General features: G+C 49.4%; 1 protein-coding gene across 2 annotated transcripts; it reads right to left on the bottom strand.

Annotated features, from left to right (window-relative positions):
- Positions 1 to 271: 271 nt before the first annotated feature.
- RPRD2 (regulation of nuclear pre-mRNA domain containing 2) lies at positions 272 to 21,057 on the bottom strand. 2 transcript variants are annotated; one of them, XM_032997328.2, is made up of 11 exons: positions 20,707 to 21,057; positions 13,951 to 14,080; positions 10,756 to 10,856; positions 9,509 to 9,586; positions 8,130 to 8,182; positions 7,166 to 7,292; positions 6,072 to 6,247; positions 5,130 to 5,415; positions 4,494 to 4,769; positions 4,002 to 4,205; positions 272 to 3,321 (listed from the first exon to the last, which is right to left on the bottom strand). In XM_032997328.2, the coding sequence occupies exons 1-11, from the start codon at positions 20,924 to 20,926 to the stop codon at positions 614 to 616; spliced, it is 4,359 nt and encodes a 1,452-aa protein (XP_032853219.2). In that variant the 5' UTR covers positions 20,927 to 21,057; the 3' UTR covers positions 272 to 613. The 2 variants fall into 2 exon arrangements, with proteins under 2 accessions (XP_032853219.2, XP_032853220.2); XM_032997329.2 differs by lacking the exon at positions 9,509 to 9,586.
- Positions 21,058 to 21,161: the final 104 nt, after the last annotated feature.

Genomic DNA, 21,161 nt, shown 5'->3' on the forward strand with positions numbered 1-21,161 from the left:
GTTTTCTTTTTGTCATTTTTGCCTTTTTTTTTTGTGTTTTTTATTTTGCCAGCCGGAGGGGGAGCGGTGACCGTCGCTGCGGAGGAAGGCACAGGAGGGGTGGGGGGGTCTCTGCCACCGCCAGCGCTTGGCCCCTTCACTCCTCCCTGTGGCAGCGATTTGGTAATCGGCTAAAAAACATCATCCCAACAGCACGCTTCATCTTTCCTTTCAGTTTTTTAGTTTGTTTGTTTGTGTTCTTTTTTTTTTTTCTTTTTTTTTTTTTTTTTTTAAACTACTACTGGAAGTTTTTATTTCAACAGCAATTCTTCTTTTCATTAATTTTTTTTTTTTTTTTTTCCTAGTCTTGCACCAACTGGGTGGGCTTGGGAAAGAAACAACTGAAAAAAAAAAAAAAAAACAAAAAAAGAAAAAAACCCCAAAATAATAAACAAACAAACAAACAAAAAAATAAACCAAAAAAAAAATAACCCAGAACATTTAATTTAGGAGAAGGTTATGGGGCTCTTGAGGGAAAGAAAAAAAAATAAAATATGGAAAAACCAAGTGAAAGCGCTACTCCGCTGCTCTCTACAGCGTCCGGATGCCTTCGCTTGGGAGCTGGGCGTCTGCTTCAGTACCTGGGGGGGAAGAAGGGGCGTTTCGGGGCGAAGAAGGGGGACCCCCTCCCGAAGGGCGGCCGGGGCCTTTTCAGGCTATGGAAGGGGTCTCTGCTTACGAAGGGCTCTCGCGGTCTGAAGTCAGCGCGGGGGGTCCTGACCAGCACCCCGCCGCGGCTGCCACCGTCCCTGTGAGCAGGGGGGCCCAGGCCGCGGGGGGCCCCCAGCTGCTCCCTGGAGAGGGGGGTCAGCCCCACGGCCTCGCGGGAGCGGGACAGGGGGGCTGCGGCGTGGTCCCGCTGTTGGGCTTGGGCCAACGGTTCGCGGGGTCCGGCGTGCACGGCGAAATGCTCTTTCATCGTCCCTTGGTGGATGGTACCGTGCTCCTTGGGGAAGGCGCCGGCGCCGTGCTCCACCGCCATGGGGGGCGGCGCGGGGAAGGGGACGCCGCCGTGCTCCCCGGCCGGCGGCGGCTGGGCGGGGAAGGGGACGTTGGCGTGCTCCCCGGGGACGGGGGGCGGCGGGGGCGTGGGGAAGGGGACCCCGGCGTGCTCGACGGAGGGAGGCGGGGGCACGCCGTGGGGCAGGGAGAGCGGAGCGGAGGTTTCCTTCGAGAAGGGGTTGGCGTGATCCACCGACGGCATGCGGGGAGGGACCGAGTGATCCCTCGGGAACAGGCTGCCGTGGTCCTTGGGGGGGGCGGGCGGGGGCCCGGCGGGGGGACCCACCGGATCCCGTTGGAAGGGAGTCCCGTGCTCGATGGGAGGCGGGGCGAGGGGCGGCGGCATGTGGTGCTCGAAAGCGGGGCTGAAGTTATTTGTTCGGAAGTTGTTGACGCTCTCCTGGAAGGGCGGCACGTGCTCCTTGTAGGGCGCCGCGAAGCCGCCCATGCCGGGCAGCTCCGACGTGCCCGAGGGCCCGTTATCGAAGGCGCTCCCGCCGCCGCTCATCTCGAACCACCCCGCCGCTCGGCTCGCCTCTCGCCCGTGTCCTCGATTCCCCTTCCCCAGAACCCGGATGGATTCCACCGTCTGGATGGGCTCTCCCGACATCCCCCTGCTCGAGGCGTTGTGGTAACCCAGCGTTTCGATGGGGGCCCCTTTCTCCTCGGTGCTGTCGGGCAAGTCCAAGCAGGACGAGGAGACCCTGGTCTCTATGCGGTAGTGCTCCTCCTGCGGCTGCGGCTCTCCCTTGGGAGCTCCGGACAAGCTCACCCCCTCGCCGGAGCTGCTTTTGGAAATCTGGCCAAAATGCTTCTCCTCGGAGGGCTTACGGGAGGCGTTTTTGAGCATGTTCTTGAACTCGATGGTCGACGTGGCAGAAATGGAAGAACCCAAGGATTTCTCCACGCTCGCCGCGGGCGCTCTGCCCGCGGGGCTGGAGAGGGCGTTTTGAGAAGAGAAAAGCGAGCGGTGGGGAATCGAGTGGGGCGAGTCCGGGTATTGCTTCTGCGAGAGGCCAGAGTGCACCACCGATTTCGGTAAGTTGTTGTGGTTGGAGTCCGGTGTGAAAAACACGTCGTTCTTGCTGGGCGAAGGGGAACCGTCCGAGGTGGAGTCGTTTCCCCTGAGGCCGTAGCTCCCGTACATCCCCGGAGACGACGTCAGCGGTTCGCAGCTCTCGCTCTGATCAAGAATAGACCTCATCGACTGAGGAAAGGACGACTTCACGGCGAACTCTTGCGATCTTTGACTGTAGCTGGACAGGACCGGCTGGTACTCTGCAGCTTCTGAGAGTTTACTCGATTTCAAGATAGACTTGGCGGGCTTCTTCTCCAGGTTTAGCATCGCCGACGGCGGCGGCCCCGAGTAGTCGAAGTCGCGGTAATCCTCGTCTTCTTGAAAAGACGTGTCTGGGTAAAACTTCTCCTGGGAGGAGTCCATTAAAGAGGAGGGTATCTCCATGTTGTCTGCAGACTGCTTGTACAGGCCGGCCGGAGACTCTCTGCCGAGGCCGAAGGGCCGGTAGGTGTGCACAGAATTGGAAAGCTCTTGGGAATATCCGTCATCCCGGCTCTGAAGAGGCGACCTCGTGCTGCTGGGAGTAGAAGAACCGGGGCTCATGATTTTTGACAGCAGGGAGATAGTGTCGACGTTGCTCGACGTCGGCTTATCCATCATCTCGTCCTGGGTGGGCGTCCCGCTTCGCTCATCGCGCACCGGTGTTCCGTCCACATTGTCCATGGAAGTGCTGGTAGGACCACGCTGGAAGTCAGACGCGTGACTTTCCGTTGCGATGCTGGACCCTAAGCTGCTGAGAATTGGAATATTCAAGTTCAAGCCACTGAAGCCAGGATTTCCCTTCAAGAAATTGTGTATCTTCATCTCCAGGCTCGGAGAAGGGGGCTCCGATTCCAGCTTCGCTTTTGAAATTTCAGAGGACTGACCCAGTGAGGTTTCTGTTGGCAAAAGGGAGGAAGGACTGGTAGGGTGGGAACTGGAAAATCCCAAGGAATTGGTTGGCGGCTTAAAACTGGAGCTTGACAGCCCTGGGGTATGTCCAACAGGAGCCTTATTAACTGAAGTTGAGGAAACCTCAGCAGTAGAGGAGTTTGGAGAATAACCAAAACTTTTGGATATAAAGGACTGAGTATTGGAAGGAATATTCCTCCCCTTCACGCAAGGAACAGTCGTGTTAGCTGGCGATGCTGAAGTGCTCTGTGACGCGGTTTCGCTTGACTGAACAGTATTTCCAGCAACACTCTGAAGCAAGGATGACAAACCTGGAAAAAAGAACGCTGCGTTCAGATATTCGGGTAAGAGGCAAGTCAACCTGAGCCGCTGTCAAGGGAAACGTTTCGGTATTTGTACCGCAGATGTCGTTCCTTAAAACTACGTCATGTTTTAGCCAGGGAAATGACTGCATTTTGCTGCATTAGTATTGTCTTTAGCACCCACCGAGGTGCAGACTTTTGCCAGAGGCTCAGATTGATCTATACATATAAATTATGACATATGTTTGAATAACTTGGGTAGTAAGTCATCCTGGCTTTGTAGCCAGGCATAAAAACCACTGCACTACTGATCAGGGTTACACACGCAAGGTGCAGAAGCGGGAGCAGCACCTCTGGGAAGGTTTCTGCTCTGCAAAAGCACTCTGGCAAGCACAGGGAAATCACACAGAGACCTCTCTCGGTCTCCTGTCCCGTCCAGCACCTTTCCACAATGCATTCTGGGTAAGTGCGCTTCGGTCATGGCGAAAATATGAAGTAATAAAACTCACTGGTCCATAACACATAAGCAACCTGACAAAAAGTCATCTGCATTTGCCACAGACGTAATACATTCCAAGTAAGATTTTCTCCCCTCATTTTCACTTTAGGGTAAGCAGAGCAGCACGTTTCAGCGCGGCTGCTACCATCAAATACAGAGTTAGCCATTCCCTCAAGACCCACTCCGGTACCTTGCAATGCTGGTGCAGTCTGAGTCTGGGTTTTGGAGAGAGCAGACAAAATACTTTCGGGAGTTATTTCAACTTTGGAGAGAATGTTTGCTAACGGGTTTGAAGGAGCAGACGGAGTCCCCATGACAGGAGTCTTCAGGCCACTAGTAAGAGCTGTTGGGCTCGTCGGGGTTCCTGGAGAAGGTCTCGAGGCGGGACTGACACCTAGGATGGAAGCACACACCACTCACGTACGTTGCTTCGTTAACGGAAGCTTTTTCTTAGCTCAGGTTTGTTCCACAGTTACAACTGCAGCAGAGCTCCGCCGAGCGTGACCAAGGAGAGGCTCACGAAGCCGACAGTCGTGTGTCAGAGAGACTGAGCCAGATCTTTTAAACAGTAACTCACTCACGTTTATTTTGAGACAATTAAAGCTTTAAAAGGTTACAAAACCAAACTCCATTGTCGGCTCCATTAACCAAACACCTGGGCTAGTACCGCTTCAGCACTCACCTGTATTTTTCATTACAGAAGTTAAACTGCTAAGAATGGAGCTGATCTTTGCCAGGTCCACGTTGGCCAGGTTGGGCAACGCAAGCGCTGGCGACGGAGGGACGGGCGCTGCGCTCACTGCCTTCGGAGCCGGAGGAGCCGGAGGAGTCTGGGCAGGCGGCGTCACTGTCACCGAAGTTGTGCCTGCTGCAGCGGTAGACGGCACCGCTTTGGGGACGCTCTCAGCCTTCGCGGGTGCCGAAGCTGGAGCAGCCTGCTTCTCCTTCCTCTCTTCCACTGCATCAGGGAGGAGGAGAACGAGACCACAATCATCACCCTGTCCCTGCGGAATTACTCGGGGTACAGGATTTTCAATGGGCACGTTAGGGCCGATTCCCGCAGGCGGTGTGAAAACGTATTCGCTGGGTGGTTTGGGAGATGGGAACAATCACGGCTAGATCGGGATTTCCCTGCTTTGTCTGAGGGGACTGGGGCAGAAGAGTGAAACCCAACAGGACCAACCCGCAGCCCAGCGAGGGCTTTGCCGCATCCGCTACATCCCAACGAGGCTCAAAAGGGTTGTTTTGTCTCAATGTAATTTCTACATGACAATTACTCTGCTGCCCGGCCCCCCCCACCCCGCCCCACGCAACGTACCAATAATTTTAGACGTATCATCCTCCACATCAGAGAGCTCCATGTCTTCCACATCCCGATTATCCGTCACAGGCTCCGGAGATACCGTCTTGCGGCTTCCGACCACTGGAGACCGGGAGTTATCCTCCTCCCCCATCCCCTGAAAAGGCGACTCGGAGCCCGTCGGAGATGGAGCATCCATACTTGGAGAAGGGACAGGAGATTCCTCCGGATCCGGAAGCGTTGCTTTCAACTGGTCTAGCTTTTTCTTTAGATTGCTCACTCGATTAGCAAATGTTTTGTAAGCCTAAGAAAGAAAGGACAGCAAACTGAGTATCTTTTATAGGAAGAGAGCGTGCCTCAATCACTTCCCTAATGATGAAGCACACCGTCTTAGAAAAATCATTTCCAATTACCTGTACCCTGCAGTCAGAACTCAGCTTTTCAGTGTGACTTGCAGAGAAACAACCACAAAAAAAGGGGAAGGTAAAACCTTTTTCCAGTGACTTAAAACAATTTTCATAAACCCCAGGATTTTCTAAGAAGTATGCTGCCTGTTTGTTTTTGAGGGTTTTTTTTTGTAGGGTTAAGGGGGCTTGCTGGTTTTCACAATGCTTTACCGAATTCTTTCTTTTTTCATCTAGTTTGCATATTAATCACGACTTGTACAGTTTCCAGAATTTAGGATTTGTTAGACTAACTGTAATTTCACTCCCATCCAGGGTGGGCTACAAAATTCCAACAACATACAAGAATTGAGCTTCTGACCCGTGCATTTTTTTCGTGTCTCCTTTTCTTGCCCAACACCTCAACTCTGCTCTCTTTTGAAACCATCTGTACAACAACCGCACCAAACTTCTTTATTTGTGAAGAGCCATGATGCATTTTCTAGCCTCTGAGATGCTTAGCAAACACAGGGGGATGTCGGTCTGCCTGAGGAGGATCAAGGAAAAGCGTACTTACATTTGCTACCACCTTGACTTCCTTATACTGTGCTTCATAAAATATACCAGCGTTCTCCAGGGCTTCCGTGAGAGAAGGCCCATTTTTCACTTGTTTGTCTAAGCCATTTACAAACTCTTCCAGCTTTGAACTTGCTTCTTCAAACTCCTTGGAGAACTTCTTTCCTCCTGTTTTGTCTGCAAGGAGATTAGCAGCACGTAAATAAGCTGCTGTCCCCCAAATGGGAAATCAGCTCTCAGAAGCGCGGCCTCGACAGCAGCAACCGGGAAGGTCAGAGTACGGACACTGCATCACGCCGTACGCTCCCCAGACCACCCCCTTCATCCATCAGCAGCCATTGAAAAAGAGAGGCCAAGCTGCTAGCAGTCTGTATTGTTTTGCAACTAGTTATAAGTGATGAATAAAGACACAGAAGTGTAAAATTTTACACTTTCAACTACCCCGGGAGCCTACTTTCACTTTGGAAGAGGCAAAAATCTTGAGTTTTATTTTTTCTTTGCTACTGTATTCCAAGAGTTCCTACATCATCAGGGTTCACAACACCTACGAGCGACCACGACTGTAAATGACCATTTTCAAAGACTGCAGTCATGGGTTACCAAGCACAGCTAGAGCTATCTGCAGTTTTACAATTAAATTTCCTGTTGATACAGCTCAACATAACTCAGTTCATTTATCCCTAATACGCGCTGCTTGCCATCGGACTCACAACTGGCATTCTCAGACAGTAGCCACTGATGGATGCCTTAATTAATTTAAAATATGAAATCCAAAATTATTTAAGGGGTTCTGAACACATTAAGAACAATGCATGTTTTAACAATACACGAGAGCGTGTTTGCATAGTACAAAACACATCTTCATCACTTCTGCTTGCTCTGAGCCCTGTATTTGCAGGTTTCTTTGAGCAGGTTCAAACTAACAGAAGTTTTAGGCTCCTGCTTGGTAGTTCTTAATTGCACTTTGAAATTTTGGCATTTTACAGACCCAGTCTGATTTCTGGTCTAAGGCTCAACAGAACCCAGAGGCTCCGACAATTGTATCTGTGTCTCCTTTAATTACCTCGGGTTTTGTATGTTATACGCCGTCTTTACCTTTTAAGCACTTAAGAGTTTCAGTGCTGCACACATCCACCCTCATAGTGGAGAGCTGCTTCTCTTTCAGCTCTATCTGGTCTTCTGAGCGCTTATATAATAGCAATTCATCAATGAGAGACTGTGGCTGGAAAAAAAAAAACAAAACAAAAAAACCAAACCAAAACAAAACAAAACAAAAAAAAAAAACAAGAAAAGCATCCTCATCACATTCCATGGAAGAGAAGCCCTGCTGCGCAGAGCTAACGGCACAGATCTGCTTCAGCGACAAACAACACTCCGGGTTCAAGACCATTTCCAAACGGGAGCTAACGCAGAAACAAACCGGGCGAACCTCTGGGTTTAAATCTCTGGGTTAAAAACCTCAAGTCAAACAGATCAGCGGACTCTGGCTCAGGCAGAGGCTGTAATTCCACAAGTCTCCTGGTTATGATGGTTAAGAGTAGGGACAGGCCTTTCTTCTTTCCTTTTTCTCACTCTACTAGTGCCCATGCATTTCATTAACACACTGCACTTCTTTTGGGCATCTAATTTAGATAAATTCCTCGCCACCAACTCCTCAGCCACCCTAAACTCCTCCTTCACTAGGATGACCTGACCATACACCTCGGCCAGCCCCTCTAAGCATAGGGGCCCATGGATTTCATGGAGCTCCCTGGAAGGTGAACAGCTCTCTTGTACGAGATCACCCGAAATGAAAACCGGTGTTTCTGCGGGGATCCTCCGCAGCGCTCCGAACACTTTCCAACTTCCTTATTGTCCCTAACAGTGCACAAACGGGGTGGCAGCCCTAACAAAACTCACAGCTGCAATGTCTAGCAGGCATTATGTGCCAAGGAACTAAAAGACACCGAACGCTCGAGCTTCCCATCGAGTTTATGCTGCTGGTGGAGATAAGCTACACAAAAGCCACAGCCCAAGGATGGATAATAGTGCAATAGAATGCTTCCACTTGCAGACTTACTCTGAATTCAGCAACAATCTTGGACTTCAAAGCAGCTTTTGGGTTCGTGGATGCTGTTGGAATAAAGAAAAAGTATAAAGAAATCAAGGAACTACAGCCTGACTAAAAGTCACAAAAGACAGTTCTAATAAAAAATATTTTAACATAATTCCACGAAAGATTTGCAGGCTGTTGTTACTCATTATATTTTCCCCTCCACACAGATGTCCCTCAGTGCTCTGGCTTTCCATTAGCTAATTGGGACACAGCCACGTGCAGCTAGATTGTGACTGAGGCCAACAAATTATATACTATTGCCTTTTTTTTTTTTTTTAACATGCTATAAAAATTTACTGTGCATACCTTTTCCAGCTCTACGGTTGGGAAGACAAGTCCCTGCAAGGGTTGATCTAACAGCCTTATCTGATGACTTTATACCTCTCTACAGGGAAAGTAATGTTATTTCCTAAGTGCCAGACTTAGAGCTGACATGTGCAGCCCAGCGTTTCCTTTGGACGGGGTCCTCCTTTCAGTACTTACTAGGCCTAACCACGCTCTCAACCTTAAAAACTCTTATACCACTATTCTGACATCTTATTAACAGAGCAGGGGGGATCAAATCCCACTGTCAAGAGACACTAAATCCACTGGTTTCTGGGCAAAACAGGAGAAACATCTGATAAGAAGCAAAATGCTAAACCCTTCATCCATGCTGAATATAGCACATTTTTGTTTGGGAAAGCAGCTTGTGTTGTTAAGCCAAGTAATAAACGCTTCCAAACTGTTAAACCTTCTGATCTCAGCACCTGTGCGGGCGGGCACACGCCACATCTTACACCTAACGTTCCACCATTTCGCTTTACGGACCATTCAAGGCTTTAGCATATAATGAGATTAGTAAGAGTGGTATATTATAAACACATTTCCTGCTAGACTGTACTCCCGGTACTGTCGGACGCCAAAGTTCATTATCTGCACTGCCAGCTTCCAGTTTTCTTTTATCCTAGCACCCTGTTTGCTGTTGAAGATGTGTTCCCGAGCACGAAGGTAGTGTCCACCTCCTGCTGCCAAAGTACACGGTTCTGTCTGTCTTCTCTCCATCTCTGAATAGTCTAATGCCAGTTTCCAAGAGGTTCCACCAGCTCTTTCCTCTCCTGTTCATAACCTCCGCTCTCATAAAGATTTAATTTTTTTGTTACTTCATTCCTTTAAAAGTGGTTCTCTAGCAACAACTCCTTGGTGCTTTACATATTAGTCTGTAAGGAGCTTTACAAGCCTGGAAGATGCATGCTGGCTCATGTTTTAGTCCAGGTACTTTGCCCGGTTTGGGCTAGCCTTTCTTCTGTTCCACAAGAAGGCAATTTCTATATTAGTTCAGAGAGTTCACATTGTTTCCTTACTTTGTGATTTCTTCCACGGCTTATTCGGTTGTTTGTTCAGAGTTTCTTTCAGCTGCTTCTGAGTTTTGAAAGTGGTACCTGGAAAACATTTCATTTTTTGCAGTCTGGCATTATGGGATTCCTTTAAGAATCTGGTTTTGGTGCCATACGGTTGCACGTAAAAGAGTGAACAGAAATTTGTTTTAAAATACCTAGACCAACTTCCTTAGAGGAGCTGCTGGATGCCCAAGAGAACCTAAGTTTACTCAGGAATACAGCAACCTGTGGGGTGGTCTTCCATTTTTAAATCAAGTTTCTGTTTGCCCTTACACTAAGACAGTTCAAAAATCACAGTAATGACCAAAGTAAAAAGGAAAAACACAAGGCAACTAATAATAAAGCTACACCGCTCGGCTCTTTAGGTAGGCTTTTACAGCATCAGCATTCAACAGGCAAGTAATGCAAGTCGGGAAAACAGCCACAATACCTAATTCACAAGTAAGTTGAAATATTTTTGCTTTCAGGTTACAAAAATTAGAGATTTCAGAACGTACGCACAAAATCCACTTCTCAACATGCAACACTCAACTAAAGCCTTTTCACGTGCCAAAGCCTGAACCCGAAACACTGTGTTTCTCCTGCCATGCCGACAACCGGCTCTCAAAACCACAGGTGAGGATCTCCTGAAGCACCTTTAGCTTTCAATGATGTAACCAAGTAAAGCAGAAACACGGACTAGTTTCCTTCAAGTATTTGAGTATTGGCTCATTTCTGGTTTTAACTGACTACGCATGTTTCAGTTAACATTAGCCATATCAGCTTTTAAGCAGAGTTCCTTCGTAAGTACTTGAGGACACTTTACTCTCCAGCTTTGCTTCCAGCCTCCTTCCTACCCCACAGATATTATTAGTAAAAACAACTTATTGTTAAAACAGACTCAAAGGTAGAGCCAGGGACACAAAGGTAGAGCCAGGGCACCTTGTTCAGGACTTGTAGGACCACTTTACCCTCACGTTCTGTTTACTCTCAGCTGGAACAATTCCAGCTTACGTGAAAGGATTCAGAGCTGTCTTTAGAAAGGTACAAAAAATGTGAAGCAGGTGAATTCAGTGCTGCTCACGTACAACACCTCGCTACTTTAAAGTCTGTGCTAGGTGCAAATGCAGAAAGAACAGATAGAAGCTCGTTTTACTCAACGATTCCAGACATTTTCTTAGACCTCACACGTTAGTTTGTAAGGTAAGAAATGCAAAGGACAAGTAACTTACTCAGAGCTTCTTTTAGTGCCAAAATGGTTTCTTCAGGGTACACATTTCTGTCCTCCCAGATTTTGAAGATTCTTTCGATAGATTTGGAAACAGATGGATCCCTGGAAAAGAAGAGCATAGTGAGTTTTCTTTACCCCCACACTGTAACTTCTTGTGATTCCAGAATGGGTAATAATGTAAGTAATTATGTATTTAGAGCGAAACTTTAAAAGACCCTTCAGACTAGGAAGCTCTCTGTCCAGGTGACAACTTCAGTTCTATAGCAAGGGGTCCCAGTGAGACCAACGCAAAAAGTCCACACACCTGGAATTAAGCATACACACACTTCCACATTGTAATGGATCGGGGCCCTTTTCTGGGTAAAATTAGAAGGTTTCAGAGCAGTAGGAACACCAATAGGGTTTCTCCAAACCTTTTCTTCATGGGAAAAAAAATGCTTGTTACTCTTCCAAAGCAGCTTTCTGTATGGATGCTCTGGGAAAAAAGTGATTATTCCAGGGTGGGGAAAAAAGAAAACATTACTTTCTTCACAGAGAAGAGTAACTGCTTCAGAGAGAAGTGACTGTAGAGCAGGTGATCAGAGGCGTTGAACTTCATCAGGACGAGCTCTCCCACTCATCTCTGATCACAGATCCCCTCTGTGCCTAGCAGCATCAGCCTTGGGAGTCAAGTAATGTCATCTGTAAGAATCTCCAAAGGAAAAAAAAAAAAAAAAAAAAAAAAAGAGACGACTTGGTCTCAAATAGTGTATCTTGTCCAGGCACTTCTGTTTCAAGGAAAAAAAACGCCAGGTAAGATAACTGAGTCAACACAAGGGTTCGGACCCACTCGTCACCCTGCTAATCACCCAAGCAAAGAGCACTTCCTGCAAAGCAACCCAAATTAAAGTTCCTGCACCCTGAATTTAGCAATTTGAGTGCAGCTCATGAGCTTGAACCTGCCAACAATCAGAAGCGACTGCCCCAGAGGACTCAAGCTCAGAATAATAAACTCTAAATGGAAAGCAGAGCTGCCACTGCCCGCTCCCTGTGGGACCCAGGCAGCAGATGTCATCGCGCCAGGGCTCCAAACCCAGAGCAAAGGGGCTGCTCCGCACCCATGGGCGGTGGGTGCTCTGCCAGCCAGAGCTATGGAAGGAAGGGTGGAACCGTTTGGGTCAGGAGGGACCTTTTAACGACCACCTGAGCAGCCATCTGACTCAACTTCTGCCTGCAGCCCAGAACCCACCCGTGCCCTGGGCTGCAGCCAGAGAAGGGGGGGGCAGCAGGGCCAGGGAGGGGATTCTCCCCCTCTGCTCCGCTCTGGGGAGACCCCCCCTGCAGTGCTGGGGCCAGCTCGGGGGCCCCCAACAGCAGAAGGACACGGAGCTGCTCGAGCGGGGCCAGAGGAGGCCACGGAGATGCTGGGGGGGCTGGAGCAGCTCCCCTGGGGGGCCGGGCTGAGAGAGTTGGGGGGGTTCAGCCTGGAGAAGAGAAGGCTCCGGGGAGCCCTTCGAGTGGCCTCCCAGGGCTTAAAGGGGGGGGAGGAAAGGTGGGGAGGGACTCTTTAGCAGGGAGTATGGGTTTAGCACAAGGGGTAAGTTTTAAATTGAAAGAGGGAAGATTTAGGTGAGATCTAAGGCAGAAATCCTTCCCTGTGAGGGGGGTGAGGCGCTGGCCCTGGGTGCCCAGAGCAGCTGTGGCTGCCCCCTCCCTGGAAGGGTTCAAGGCCAGGTTGGACGGGGCTGGGAGCCCCCTGGGCTGGGCGAAGGGGGCCCTGCCCGGGGCAGGGGGGTGGCACTGGAGGGGCTTTAAGGTCCCTTCCAGCTCAAACCAGTCTGTGATGATGACTTTAGGCTCTGCTGCATTCACGTTCCAGCTCAGTGACCCAAGAAAGAGAAGCTCGTTTTCTGCCCACTTTTACCGTTTTTTAAACTGACTGGAAGAAGGTCAGTCACCGAGATTCTGCCATGGAGTGACAGTGCTGTCCTCGGCCACACAAAGCTTTGCAGAGTGACACCACCTGTCAGAGCCAGCAAGGTGCACATGGAAGAGACAAAAATCCCTCACAGTGTCCATAAAGGGTAGCCAAGTCACACTCCCGAGTTACACAAATGCTGAAGGATAGAAGCAGCAAGTTCACAGAACTTCTATCCATTTCATCATTTCTATATCAACACCTCGAATAGGACCAGGCTTGGTAAAGCCTGTCTGGGCTCCCAAAGAATCAGGAACTTGTAATTCTTACTGTAGCTTTTCCTTCTCTCTTACGTTTTGGTAGCTGATAGCCCCAGAATTTTTTCTCCCTCCTTCTCATTGCTGGCATCTATTAATGGTATTTTCAACTTTCTCTTCTGGCAACTTACATTTAAATATAAGCTAATGAACAGTCCAACTTTAACCTTTTCTCTGCTTCATGCTATGTTCAACCATCTGCCACTTCAAACTCTGTTCCAAAGACACACAAATCAGCAACATCGCATTACTGCTAAGGAGCTGCTTTGTATTTTCACTATGTTCTGCCCCTTATAAACCATCTGATTTGAGGAAGGTCTGTAAATCAACACAGAGGGCAGCAACAACAGGATGGGGCTTGCTCCATCTGGACACATGCCAGCATGAGATCTTTTTGTCCCACGCTACTCTAATAAATTAAAGTCTTCAATTTCCAGCAGAGCACAAAACCACCTTTGAGAACGCGTTACTTTGAAATAAAATAACGTTTTAGCAGACAGGTATGGCATCAGAGAAGCAGCTCGCAGAAGGCAGGCAGGGATTCAACTGGCATCTGCGATGCTTGTACTCTTGGTGGAGACCGCAAAGACCTCCTCCTCCTCCTCCTCTTCCTCCCAGTCTTGTCATACCCCTTCTCACGGCAAGCATTCCCCTGAGTCTGCCACCAACCCCCCAGCAGCAGCAGGACAAGCCACAGTGCCTGTGTGCAAGGGGAGGGTAGAGCTACCGGGCACACACATATCAGTGCAAGGCTTGCCCCTCACACCACTTCACATGATAACTTTACTCAAATGAGACCCCCACGCAAATTAAAAGGCAGCTCTACACCTGTTCTAGCACGCTCCTTGTAGAGTAGCTCAAACTCACACAGTCATTTGAACAAAATCCTTGAAATGTTGCTGATGTTTCCAGGGAGTTTAGAAGTTAGAAGAAAAATTCACATTTTTTGAGACATTCAACCTTCCAACACACCGTCACTTACTTCACTAATGAAGCAGCTTCAGGAAGCACTTCTGCAAATGTATCACGAAAGACAATCGCGTTTTTTCTCTTGCAGTTCTGTATGACGTCATTGGCCAAGTAAAAAAGGTTCAGTCGATGAGGAAAGGCAGCTAAAGACAAAAAGAAAACTCAGATTCATCATTGAGTAGAAGCAGTTGTGTCAGCCACAGTTTGATAACAACATTTAAGTGCCTGTTTTTGGGGAGGTTTTCAGCATTTCTGTCAAGGGCGCATCCAAGGGCAAGTCCAATGGTCAAAACTGGGGACTACAGAGGAAATCTTCAATTTACAAATCCTTTCAAGATCTTCCCCAAAACTGCATGTTTGGTAATGGCAAGCCTTGACTCTGACTTGGGCTTAGAAAGGGCACAAAAAGCCGTGGACCCATGCTACTTCTAAGATACCTGCCCAGCAAGAGGAACAATACAGCCAGAAAGATCAGCACCGCCTGCGCTAAGAGGTCAAACACAAAATGGCACAAACTTCTGCAGGGACAAAATCTCAACCGCTCCAGAGCGTGTCTCTGGTCTGGTCTCTGAAGCTCCAGCATCACCTCATTTGGCTACAGACTCAGTGTAACCTCTCGGCCACTAATTCAGAGGCCACTTATTCATATTTTCTATGAATCATCATGTATAAATCTCCCTTTTTTAAAGCTGTAATGGCTTAAAATGGTCTCTAAGATTTACAGCTTTATCGGGAAGGTTTTACCAGACATGTACCTATCTCCATAGCTGTCCAGAGGGCACTTACTACAGACCGGGAGACCTCCCCCACATCCCTTTAAATGCCTCCTATTAATAAGCAAGTGTTTATTAATATGTTTAGTAAGTGCTGCCGGTTCCTCGGACGCAGCTGCCTGGACGGCCCTTCCCAACATGCGATTTAACACCAGCCAGGCACCAGCTTTTGTGCAGCACACAAAGGACCCCGGATCCCCATCCCTTCTCTTCCAGAGATCGGTTTCTCCAAAAACACCTCCCTTGTCCCCACTGAGCTGGCACTGACCTTCGCACCCAGACCTCCCACCCCCAGTTGTACTCCAAACGCACCCGCACCAAACGCACCTTTGATCTGCCTTATATTCAGCTCCAAATTTAATTATTTCATCAAACCTCTTCAGTCAGCCAGTAACAGCGCTTGTAGCGCAGTAATCTCATCCACATGCTAATTAGCTTCTTCACTTAATTTAACAACACAACACGAGGATTTAAAAATAGGAGCAGTGACAATAGCCGGTTTTGTTTCACGTGCCCATGAGCTCTATCAGGCTCCCACCTTTCCCGCGTTATACCCCCCTCCAGCTGTACCCCAGCTGCATTAGTAATCAGGTTTTTTATCTACAAATCTTTTAATTCTCCATCCTGCTTCATTTTTCCAGTTGTCTCTACCTCGGCAGAGCCTCTTCCCACAGCACGGCTGCACCTCGCGGCCCTCCTGGTCTCTGGATTTCCTGTTGGGAAGCTCTCAGCATCATTCCTTGTCCAAAGACCCTGGTGGGAGCTTACCCCTTACTGACACCGCTCCCACACTCACAACCCGTCGCCGAAAAACCTCAAACCACTCTACCGCGGCGACTCAATCTCCAGCAGCTCCACACATTCCTCCTGCTCAAAGCCAACCAAAAATAAAGCCAGTATTTTTCACAAAACTCATCTGCACCTTAGATTGCACCTACAGAAAAGCCACTACTTAAGTATTTTCCAGCTAATAAGATCATGCGCTTTTATTGAAAACTAATTGCTAAATTTTATCACCTGCCTCTTTTCCAACATTCCTCTCCAATTCGGAGAAGTGGCCACCAAGAGACTCCTGGCAAGGAGTCCATCAAAGTAGGATCGTAGCAACAGAAATACGGGGTTAGTTAATTTTTAGCATATTGAATGCAATTATTCAAAAGCCAAATATTATCAGGCAGAGAATCCCTGCTCACGTATGACACAGTGTACTCGCATATGGGAAGCTGGCCACGAAATGCTGGTGCTGCCCGGGACTCCTCTCTGTGCACAACTCTTGCACGTGCTCTCGCACACCCTTCCTGCAGAAGGGCTCAATCCTGGACGAGGAATCAGCACCAAGCAACCGGACCTGGGTCCAGCACCCACCTAGCACAGGAGTCCCAGCACACAGGGAGCTTGCCTTGAAAGCTCACGCCAGGAACATTTTGACCATATGAGCTCTACGCTAACTTACTTATATTGAGGGATAACTTAGCAAGCTAATTGTTCAAATGAAGACCTTCCACAGAAGGCAGCCTCTTCAGGAAAGCAAAGCTGAGGATACCTGCAAAGCTTTAGTTTGGTTTGACTGTCAAATCCTCAACAGGTTGATGCTGTGAAGCCTTCACAAACCCTTACAAGCAGCACCGATTCTTCCTGCTCGCTGCTGGTGCCCAGAGTCACTACAGACCAATGGGTGAGCAAGAAGCATCGTCCAGCACTACACCTGGGGCAGGAACAGCATGGGCAGGTCAAGGGGACAGCCAGCCCCCAGGATGTCCCTGCTCCCCTGCCACAGCCACCAGACACAGGGTCGAAGGTGTGAGACCCGAGCCGGGCATCGCACAGCCGCTGCCTCCGCCAGCACTGCGGCCGACTTCTCACCTGTAACTTTGCTCCTCACGTATTTTCCAACTATTTTTTTCCTGAAGGTATTTTTCATCCTTCCCATGAGGCTACTCTGCTCCGGCATCTGCCATGTCAAGAAGCCTCCGATCCCACGTTCCAGAATAAGCTTTTATAGCAACAAACCCAAGGATTCATTACCAGAAACTGTTATTTACAACCTTCACCCTGAACGTGCTTACATGGCAGACTGGGGTTTGTTTGTTTGAGTGAGGAGTGGAGTGAGGAGTGCTCTGCTCTGCCCCGAGGGCTGGAAATCCAACCGGAGCAGTGCTGAGCTTGCCTGGCTTCCCAAAACGATTTGGAACCATCGTTCCCCAAAACACCAGCCTCAATAATCTATCAGATCATCATCCCAACAAAACAGGTTTTCTGCGATTTAATTAAAACCCAGCACTTCACTGCTAACTCCCCTGCTGGTCACTGAATGTGACGTTATTCACCAGCAGAAATGGCACTGATTTCAGATCTTCTGACGTATCGTAAAATAGATCTTGAAGATATATAAACCTTTGATTTAAACGATTCAATGTATGCACAGCATTCAAACACAGCAGGAAAACCCAGAGCCAAGTTTAAGACAAACACCAAGCACATGGAGCACAGCTCACACCATCACCACTGCCACTGTTTCCACAAGGCTGAATGCAGACTTCAGCCAAGGCAGAATTAATTTAGCATAAAACAAGATCTGCTCAAATTGTACAGAAGGAAAAATCCATGCTAGACCAATACCTAGGCTATGGACAAACCACACAAATTACACCAAGTGCCTTTCGGTCCAAAATGAACTTTGTACAAGGGGTTTCAACCACCTTATGCAACTAGCCATATCTGACGGGTGAACGGCTTCTTAATTACTCTTAAGACTGTCTTGGCTTAAACTGGAGAGGAAATACAGACAAGAAACAGGAAATTTTATAACTGAGCCCACCCCAGCTTTTTGCTCAGCTCCAGGATGGCCACCAGCTCCACTGACCGACATCTCCATGCAGCCGGTGCGCAGTGTGTTCAATCTAACTTGCATTTAAGAGCTGCTCATATGGACACACCGGCAAGATTTTCCTACAAGAAAGCTCCTGATTCACAACCGAAACCTCCCAGAGGTAAAGTTATCACAGCACTACCTCTCAGAAACATTTATGTCGTGACACTCTTGGCCAACTACTGCAGCCGTGACTGGCTCGTGCTCAGGACAAGCCTTGACCTGGGAAGGGGGATGCCCATGTCAACAACAACGTATTTAAATGCCAGCACTCTTTTTCTTTCTGAAAGGATCAAATTCTTTATCCAAGTGGCCACACATCTCTTTGGTTAAACTGTACTTTTCACATCAGCTGAAACAAATATCTAACAGTGAAGCACAGAAAAAAATCTGTTGACATACGGTAAAATGAAGATGCTAGGAAATATCCACAGCAAAATGCAGCTGTTTCCTCCCAAGAGTGTGTGGAAGGAGAGGGACTGACCCCAACCCAGGGCAGGAGCACCCACGACACCACCAATGCTTGGGGCAAAACCCCTTCACAGCCCAAGGCACGAGCACCAACTGCCCCGCAAGCAAGCCCAACGCCTACTTACTCTGATTTATAAAAGATAAAGTATAAAAAGGCCAATCTTTTTCTCCACACTTGACATTTTCTACATGTCTCCTGCAAGAAACTGCCCTCAGCCTAGTGCCAGCATCGCTGGAGAGACATTGGGCAGGAACTGCCCTAATCAAAGGTTTCACACCTAACAGAGATGCACATCTAAAAGACACGAATGCACTTCTCCCCCTTGATTAAGTGCAGGTGCCTTCACCTTCACCCGGGTAGAGCACCGAGATACAGTCCCTGACCCCATCACATCCATCCTTCGCAAGGAGCTCCCTGGAAAAAACAGCTTCTATGCATTGTTAAAAGCTTTTGAGTTAGAATATTTAAAAGCTAGGAAAGGAACCCAAACCCAAGTGGCACTCGCCATTGTTATTATCACTGAACTCTTCTGGTTGGGACTGTAACTTCTTGCTGCGTGAGAACATGGAGAGGCTGCGAGGTCCTTGGGGCAGAGAATGAAGTGTACCACAAAGGGAAAAGCAGGAAAAAAACCCCAAACACATAAGTGGGAAGTAACCAAATAAACAGGGGTCAGGGCACAGCAGCATCATGGCCACTGTCAAGGATTATTTTAGCTGGTACCTCAAATAAGATGCTTAAGGAGGAACCTGTTCAAACAGGAGGGGTGATCCTCACAAGGGATATGCAAGAAAAGCCTTGAAAGCGTTCATACCAAAATAAAACAAAAACCCCCAGGCTGGTACCAAGGGCTGAGGGGCAGGAGCCGACAGCCCAGCAGGGCAGGAACGGAGCATCAAGGGCCCTGCAAGGGGGAACAATTAAATTTCTTTTGATGAGCTTGGGAAGGAGGGAAGGATTAACGAAGGAGCACAAGGGAGAGGGAAGGGGAAGAGCCAAAGCAGCATCTCTGGAAGCTCTTCAGCTCCTGGCCAAGGCAGCTAAGACGAATGTCAGCCATGGAGAAGCGGCAGGAATCCAGGGAAGAGTCTCGGCTCCACAAGCCAGCGGGATGGGAGCTGTACGACGATAAACATGGGGGAGTTGCACTGACACAAAGGTTCCACACTCCCGGCGAGCAGCCAGGCAAAGCAATGACCTGCCCTGAGGTACAGGCAGGGACCGAGTTGCTGCATTCAGGCTCCTGAATTTGTTTAGGACTAGTATTTTGCACAATACCAAAGAAATTCCTGAAAATTCTAATATTCCTAATATCAGCATGCACTTGTCAATCAAACATTTGAAACCACAATCAATCATTAAAACAATCAAACACATCATTCATTTTATATAATTGCTCTATTAACCTTTTAAAATACTGTTAAAGCAACAGCTATTTCCCAGTACTTTTGAACTTCCTTAGGTTTCCAGAGTTTGTTAAAGTCAAACAAAAGTGAACACTGCTTTCACTGAGGTCTTAGAGAGGAGCCAGAATGGCAGCTGTGAGAAGAGACACCAAGTCCAGAGGCGGCTGCACATCCCAAGGAGAGACAGGAGCTGGATTTTATTTGGAGGGGGTGTGCTTGGGCCAAGGACAGTCCCACAGGCCACCTCTGGTGACAAGGGCTGTCAAAGGGAATAGGATTTCCAGGTGAGTTGGCCAACAACAGTGAGGCAGGATGGACCAGGGCCAGCTTCTCCTCACCAGCAGGTCAGTAGGGACCAGAGAACAGCCCTCAGGCTCCTACCTTACTCTCTTTAATCACATGGTGTACAGACGTGAAAAAAAATAAATCAAAATTTGGGGGAAGAGGGCCCTCCGCATTTTGCAAAACGGCCTTGACAGAGAAAACCGGCTACCTCAAACTTTACAAAAGACTTAACACAAACCAGACCGATACTTTGAAATGGGAATGTTATCTTCGCGTTACTGCTAAGCTTGCTTTAATTCCTGCAACAACAGGCAAAACCTTCACACGGCAGCAAGACAGCGGAGATAACGCCGCCTTGTTTAGACTCATGAAAACATTAACTTTCCCACTCTCGGGTCACTGCTGCATCGCCCGCGGGTGCTCGCCAAATCCAAGCTTGGCACCCAACACTTATTTGTGCCCACAACAGAAAAAGCCTGTGGAAGGGGACAGCGACAACCCCTCACCCCCACAAAGCTGAAGGCATCTTTCCCCCCAGCTCTTAAAATAACATGTTAGCAGACCGCGGGCAAACACACACAGAATTCAGGAGGTTGAAGGGGCCACTATTCAGGTGCAGACACGCAATTTGTATTTTACTAAGCGTGACAAGGTGATGCGAAGCAGAAACCCTGCCCAGGGGCCACGCAACGCCAGCGGATTCCCGAGCGATCGGAAAACCTCACGTCTCACTTCAGTGCCCGATGTCGGGTCCAAAACCTCCGGTGCAGGCGCGTAAGCTGCACCCCATCTCCTTCCTCCCCCCCCCTCCGCGGATCCCGCAGCCGGCTGCCTCCCGCCCCACGCCCGGCCTCGGGTGAAGCGGGACGAGGCTGCGGGGAGGCGGACAAGCACCTGCCCCGGTGCAAGAGCCGTTCCCCCCCCACCGCTCCCGGCCTTCCCCCGCCACGCCGCCCGCACTCACAGCGGCGCAGCCACTTCATCCAGTGGTAGACGATGGTGCTGTGGTGCCGCTTGTTCTCCAGGCACCAGGAGGAGAGGCCCTGGATGGACTCCATCGTGTTGGTCACCGCCTGCAGCTTCCTGTCGAGCGAGGCCTCCAGCGCGCCGGCCGAGGAGGAGGAGGCGGCGGCCGAGGAGGAGGAGGAGGAGGCCCGGCCGCCGCCTCCGCCGCCCGCCGCCATCTTCCCGCCCTGCTCGCCCAACCGGGCCGCGCACGGACGGCGGCGGCGCGGCCGCTCCCCTGCTACGCTCGCGGCCCGGCGGCGCCTCAGGAGGCGGCGGGGCCCGCCGCGGCGGGGCGGGGAACGCGGAGGCCCGCTGCGCCGGGCCGAGGAAAAGACGGCGGGCGGCGGCGCCGCCGCCCGCCCTCCCCTACCCACCCCCCCACCCCCCCCCCCGAGGACGATCGTTCAGCCG

This window comes from Tyto alba, unplaced genomic scaffold (assembly GCF_018691265.1).
Source record: "Tyto alba isolate M040663 unplaced genomic scaffold, T.alba_DEE_v4.0 Super-Scaffold_8, whole genome shotgun sequence".
Taxonomy (NCBI): domain Eukaryota; kingdom Metazoa; phylum Chordata; class Aves; order Strigiformes; family Tytonidae; genus Tyto; species Tyto alba.

Coding starts and splice junctions, on each gene's coding strand:
- RPRD2 (XM_032997328.2), bottom strand. CDS start 20,926: ATGGCGGCGGGCGGCGGAGGCGGCGGCCGGGCCTCCTCCTCCTCCTCC. Junction 9,587..10,755: donor GGCACTAAAAGAAGCTCTGA/GTAAGTTACTTG, acceptor AATGTTTTCCAG/GTACCACTTTCAAAACTCAG. Junction 7,293..8,129: donor AGATTGTTGCTGAATTCAGA/GTAAGTCTGCAA, acceptor TTTTTTTTCCAG/CCACAGTCTCTCATTGATGA.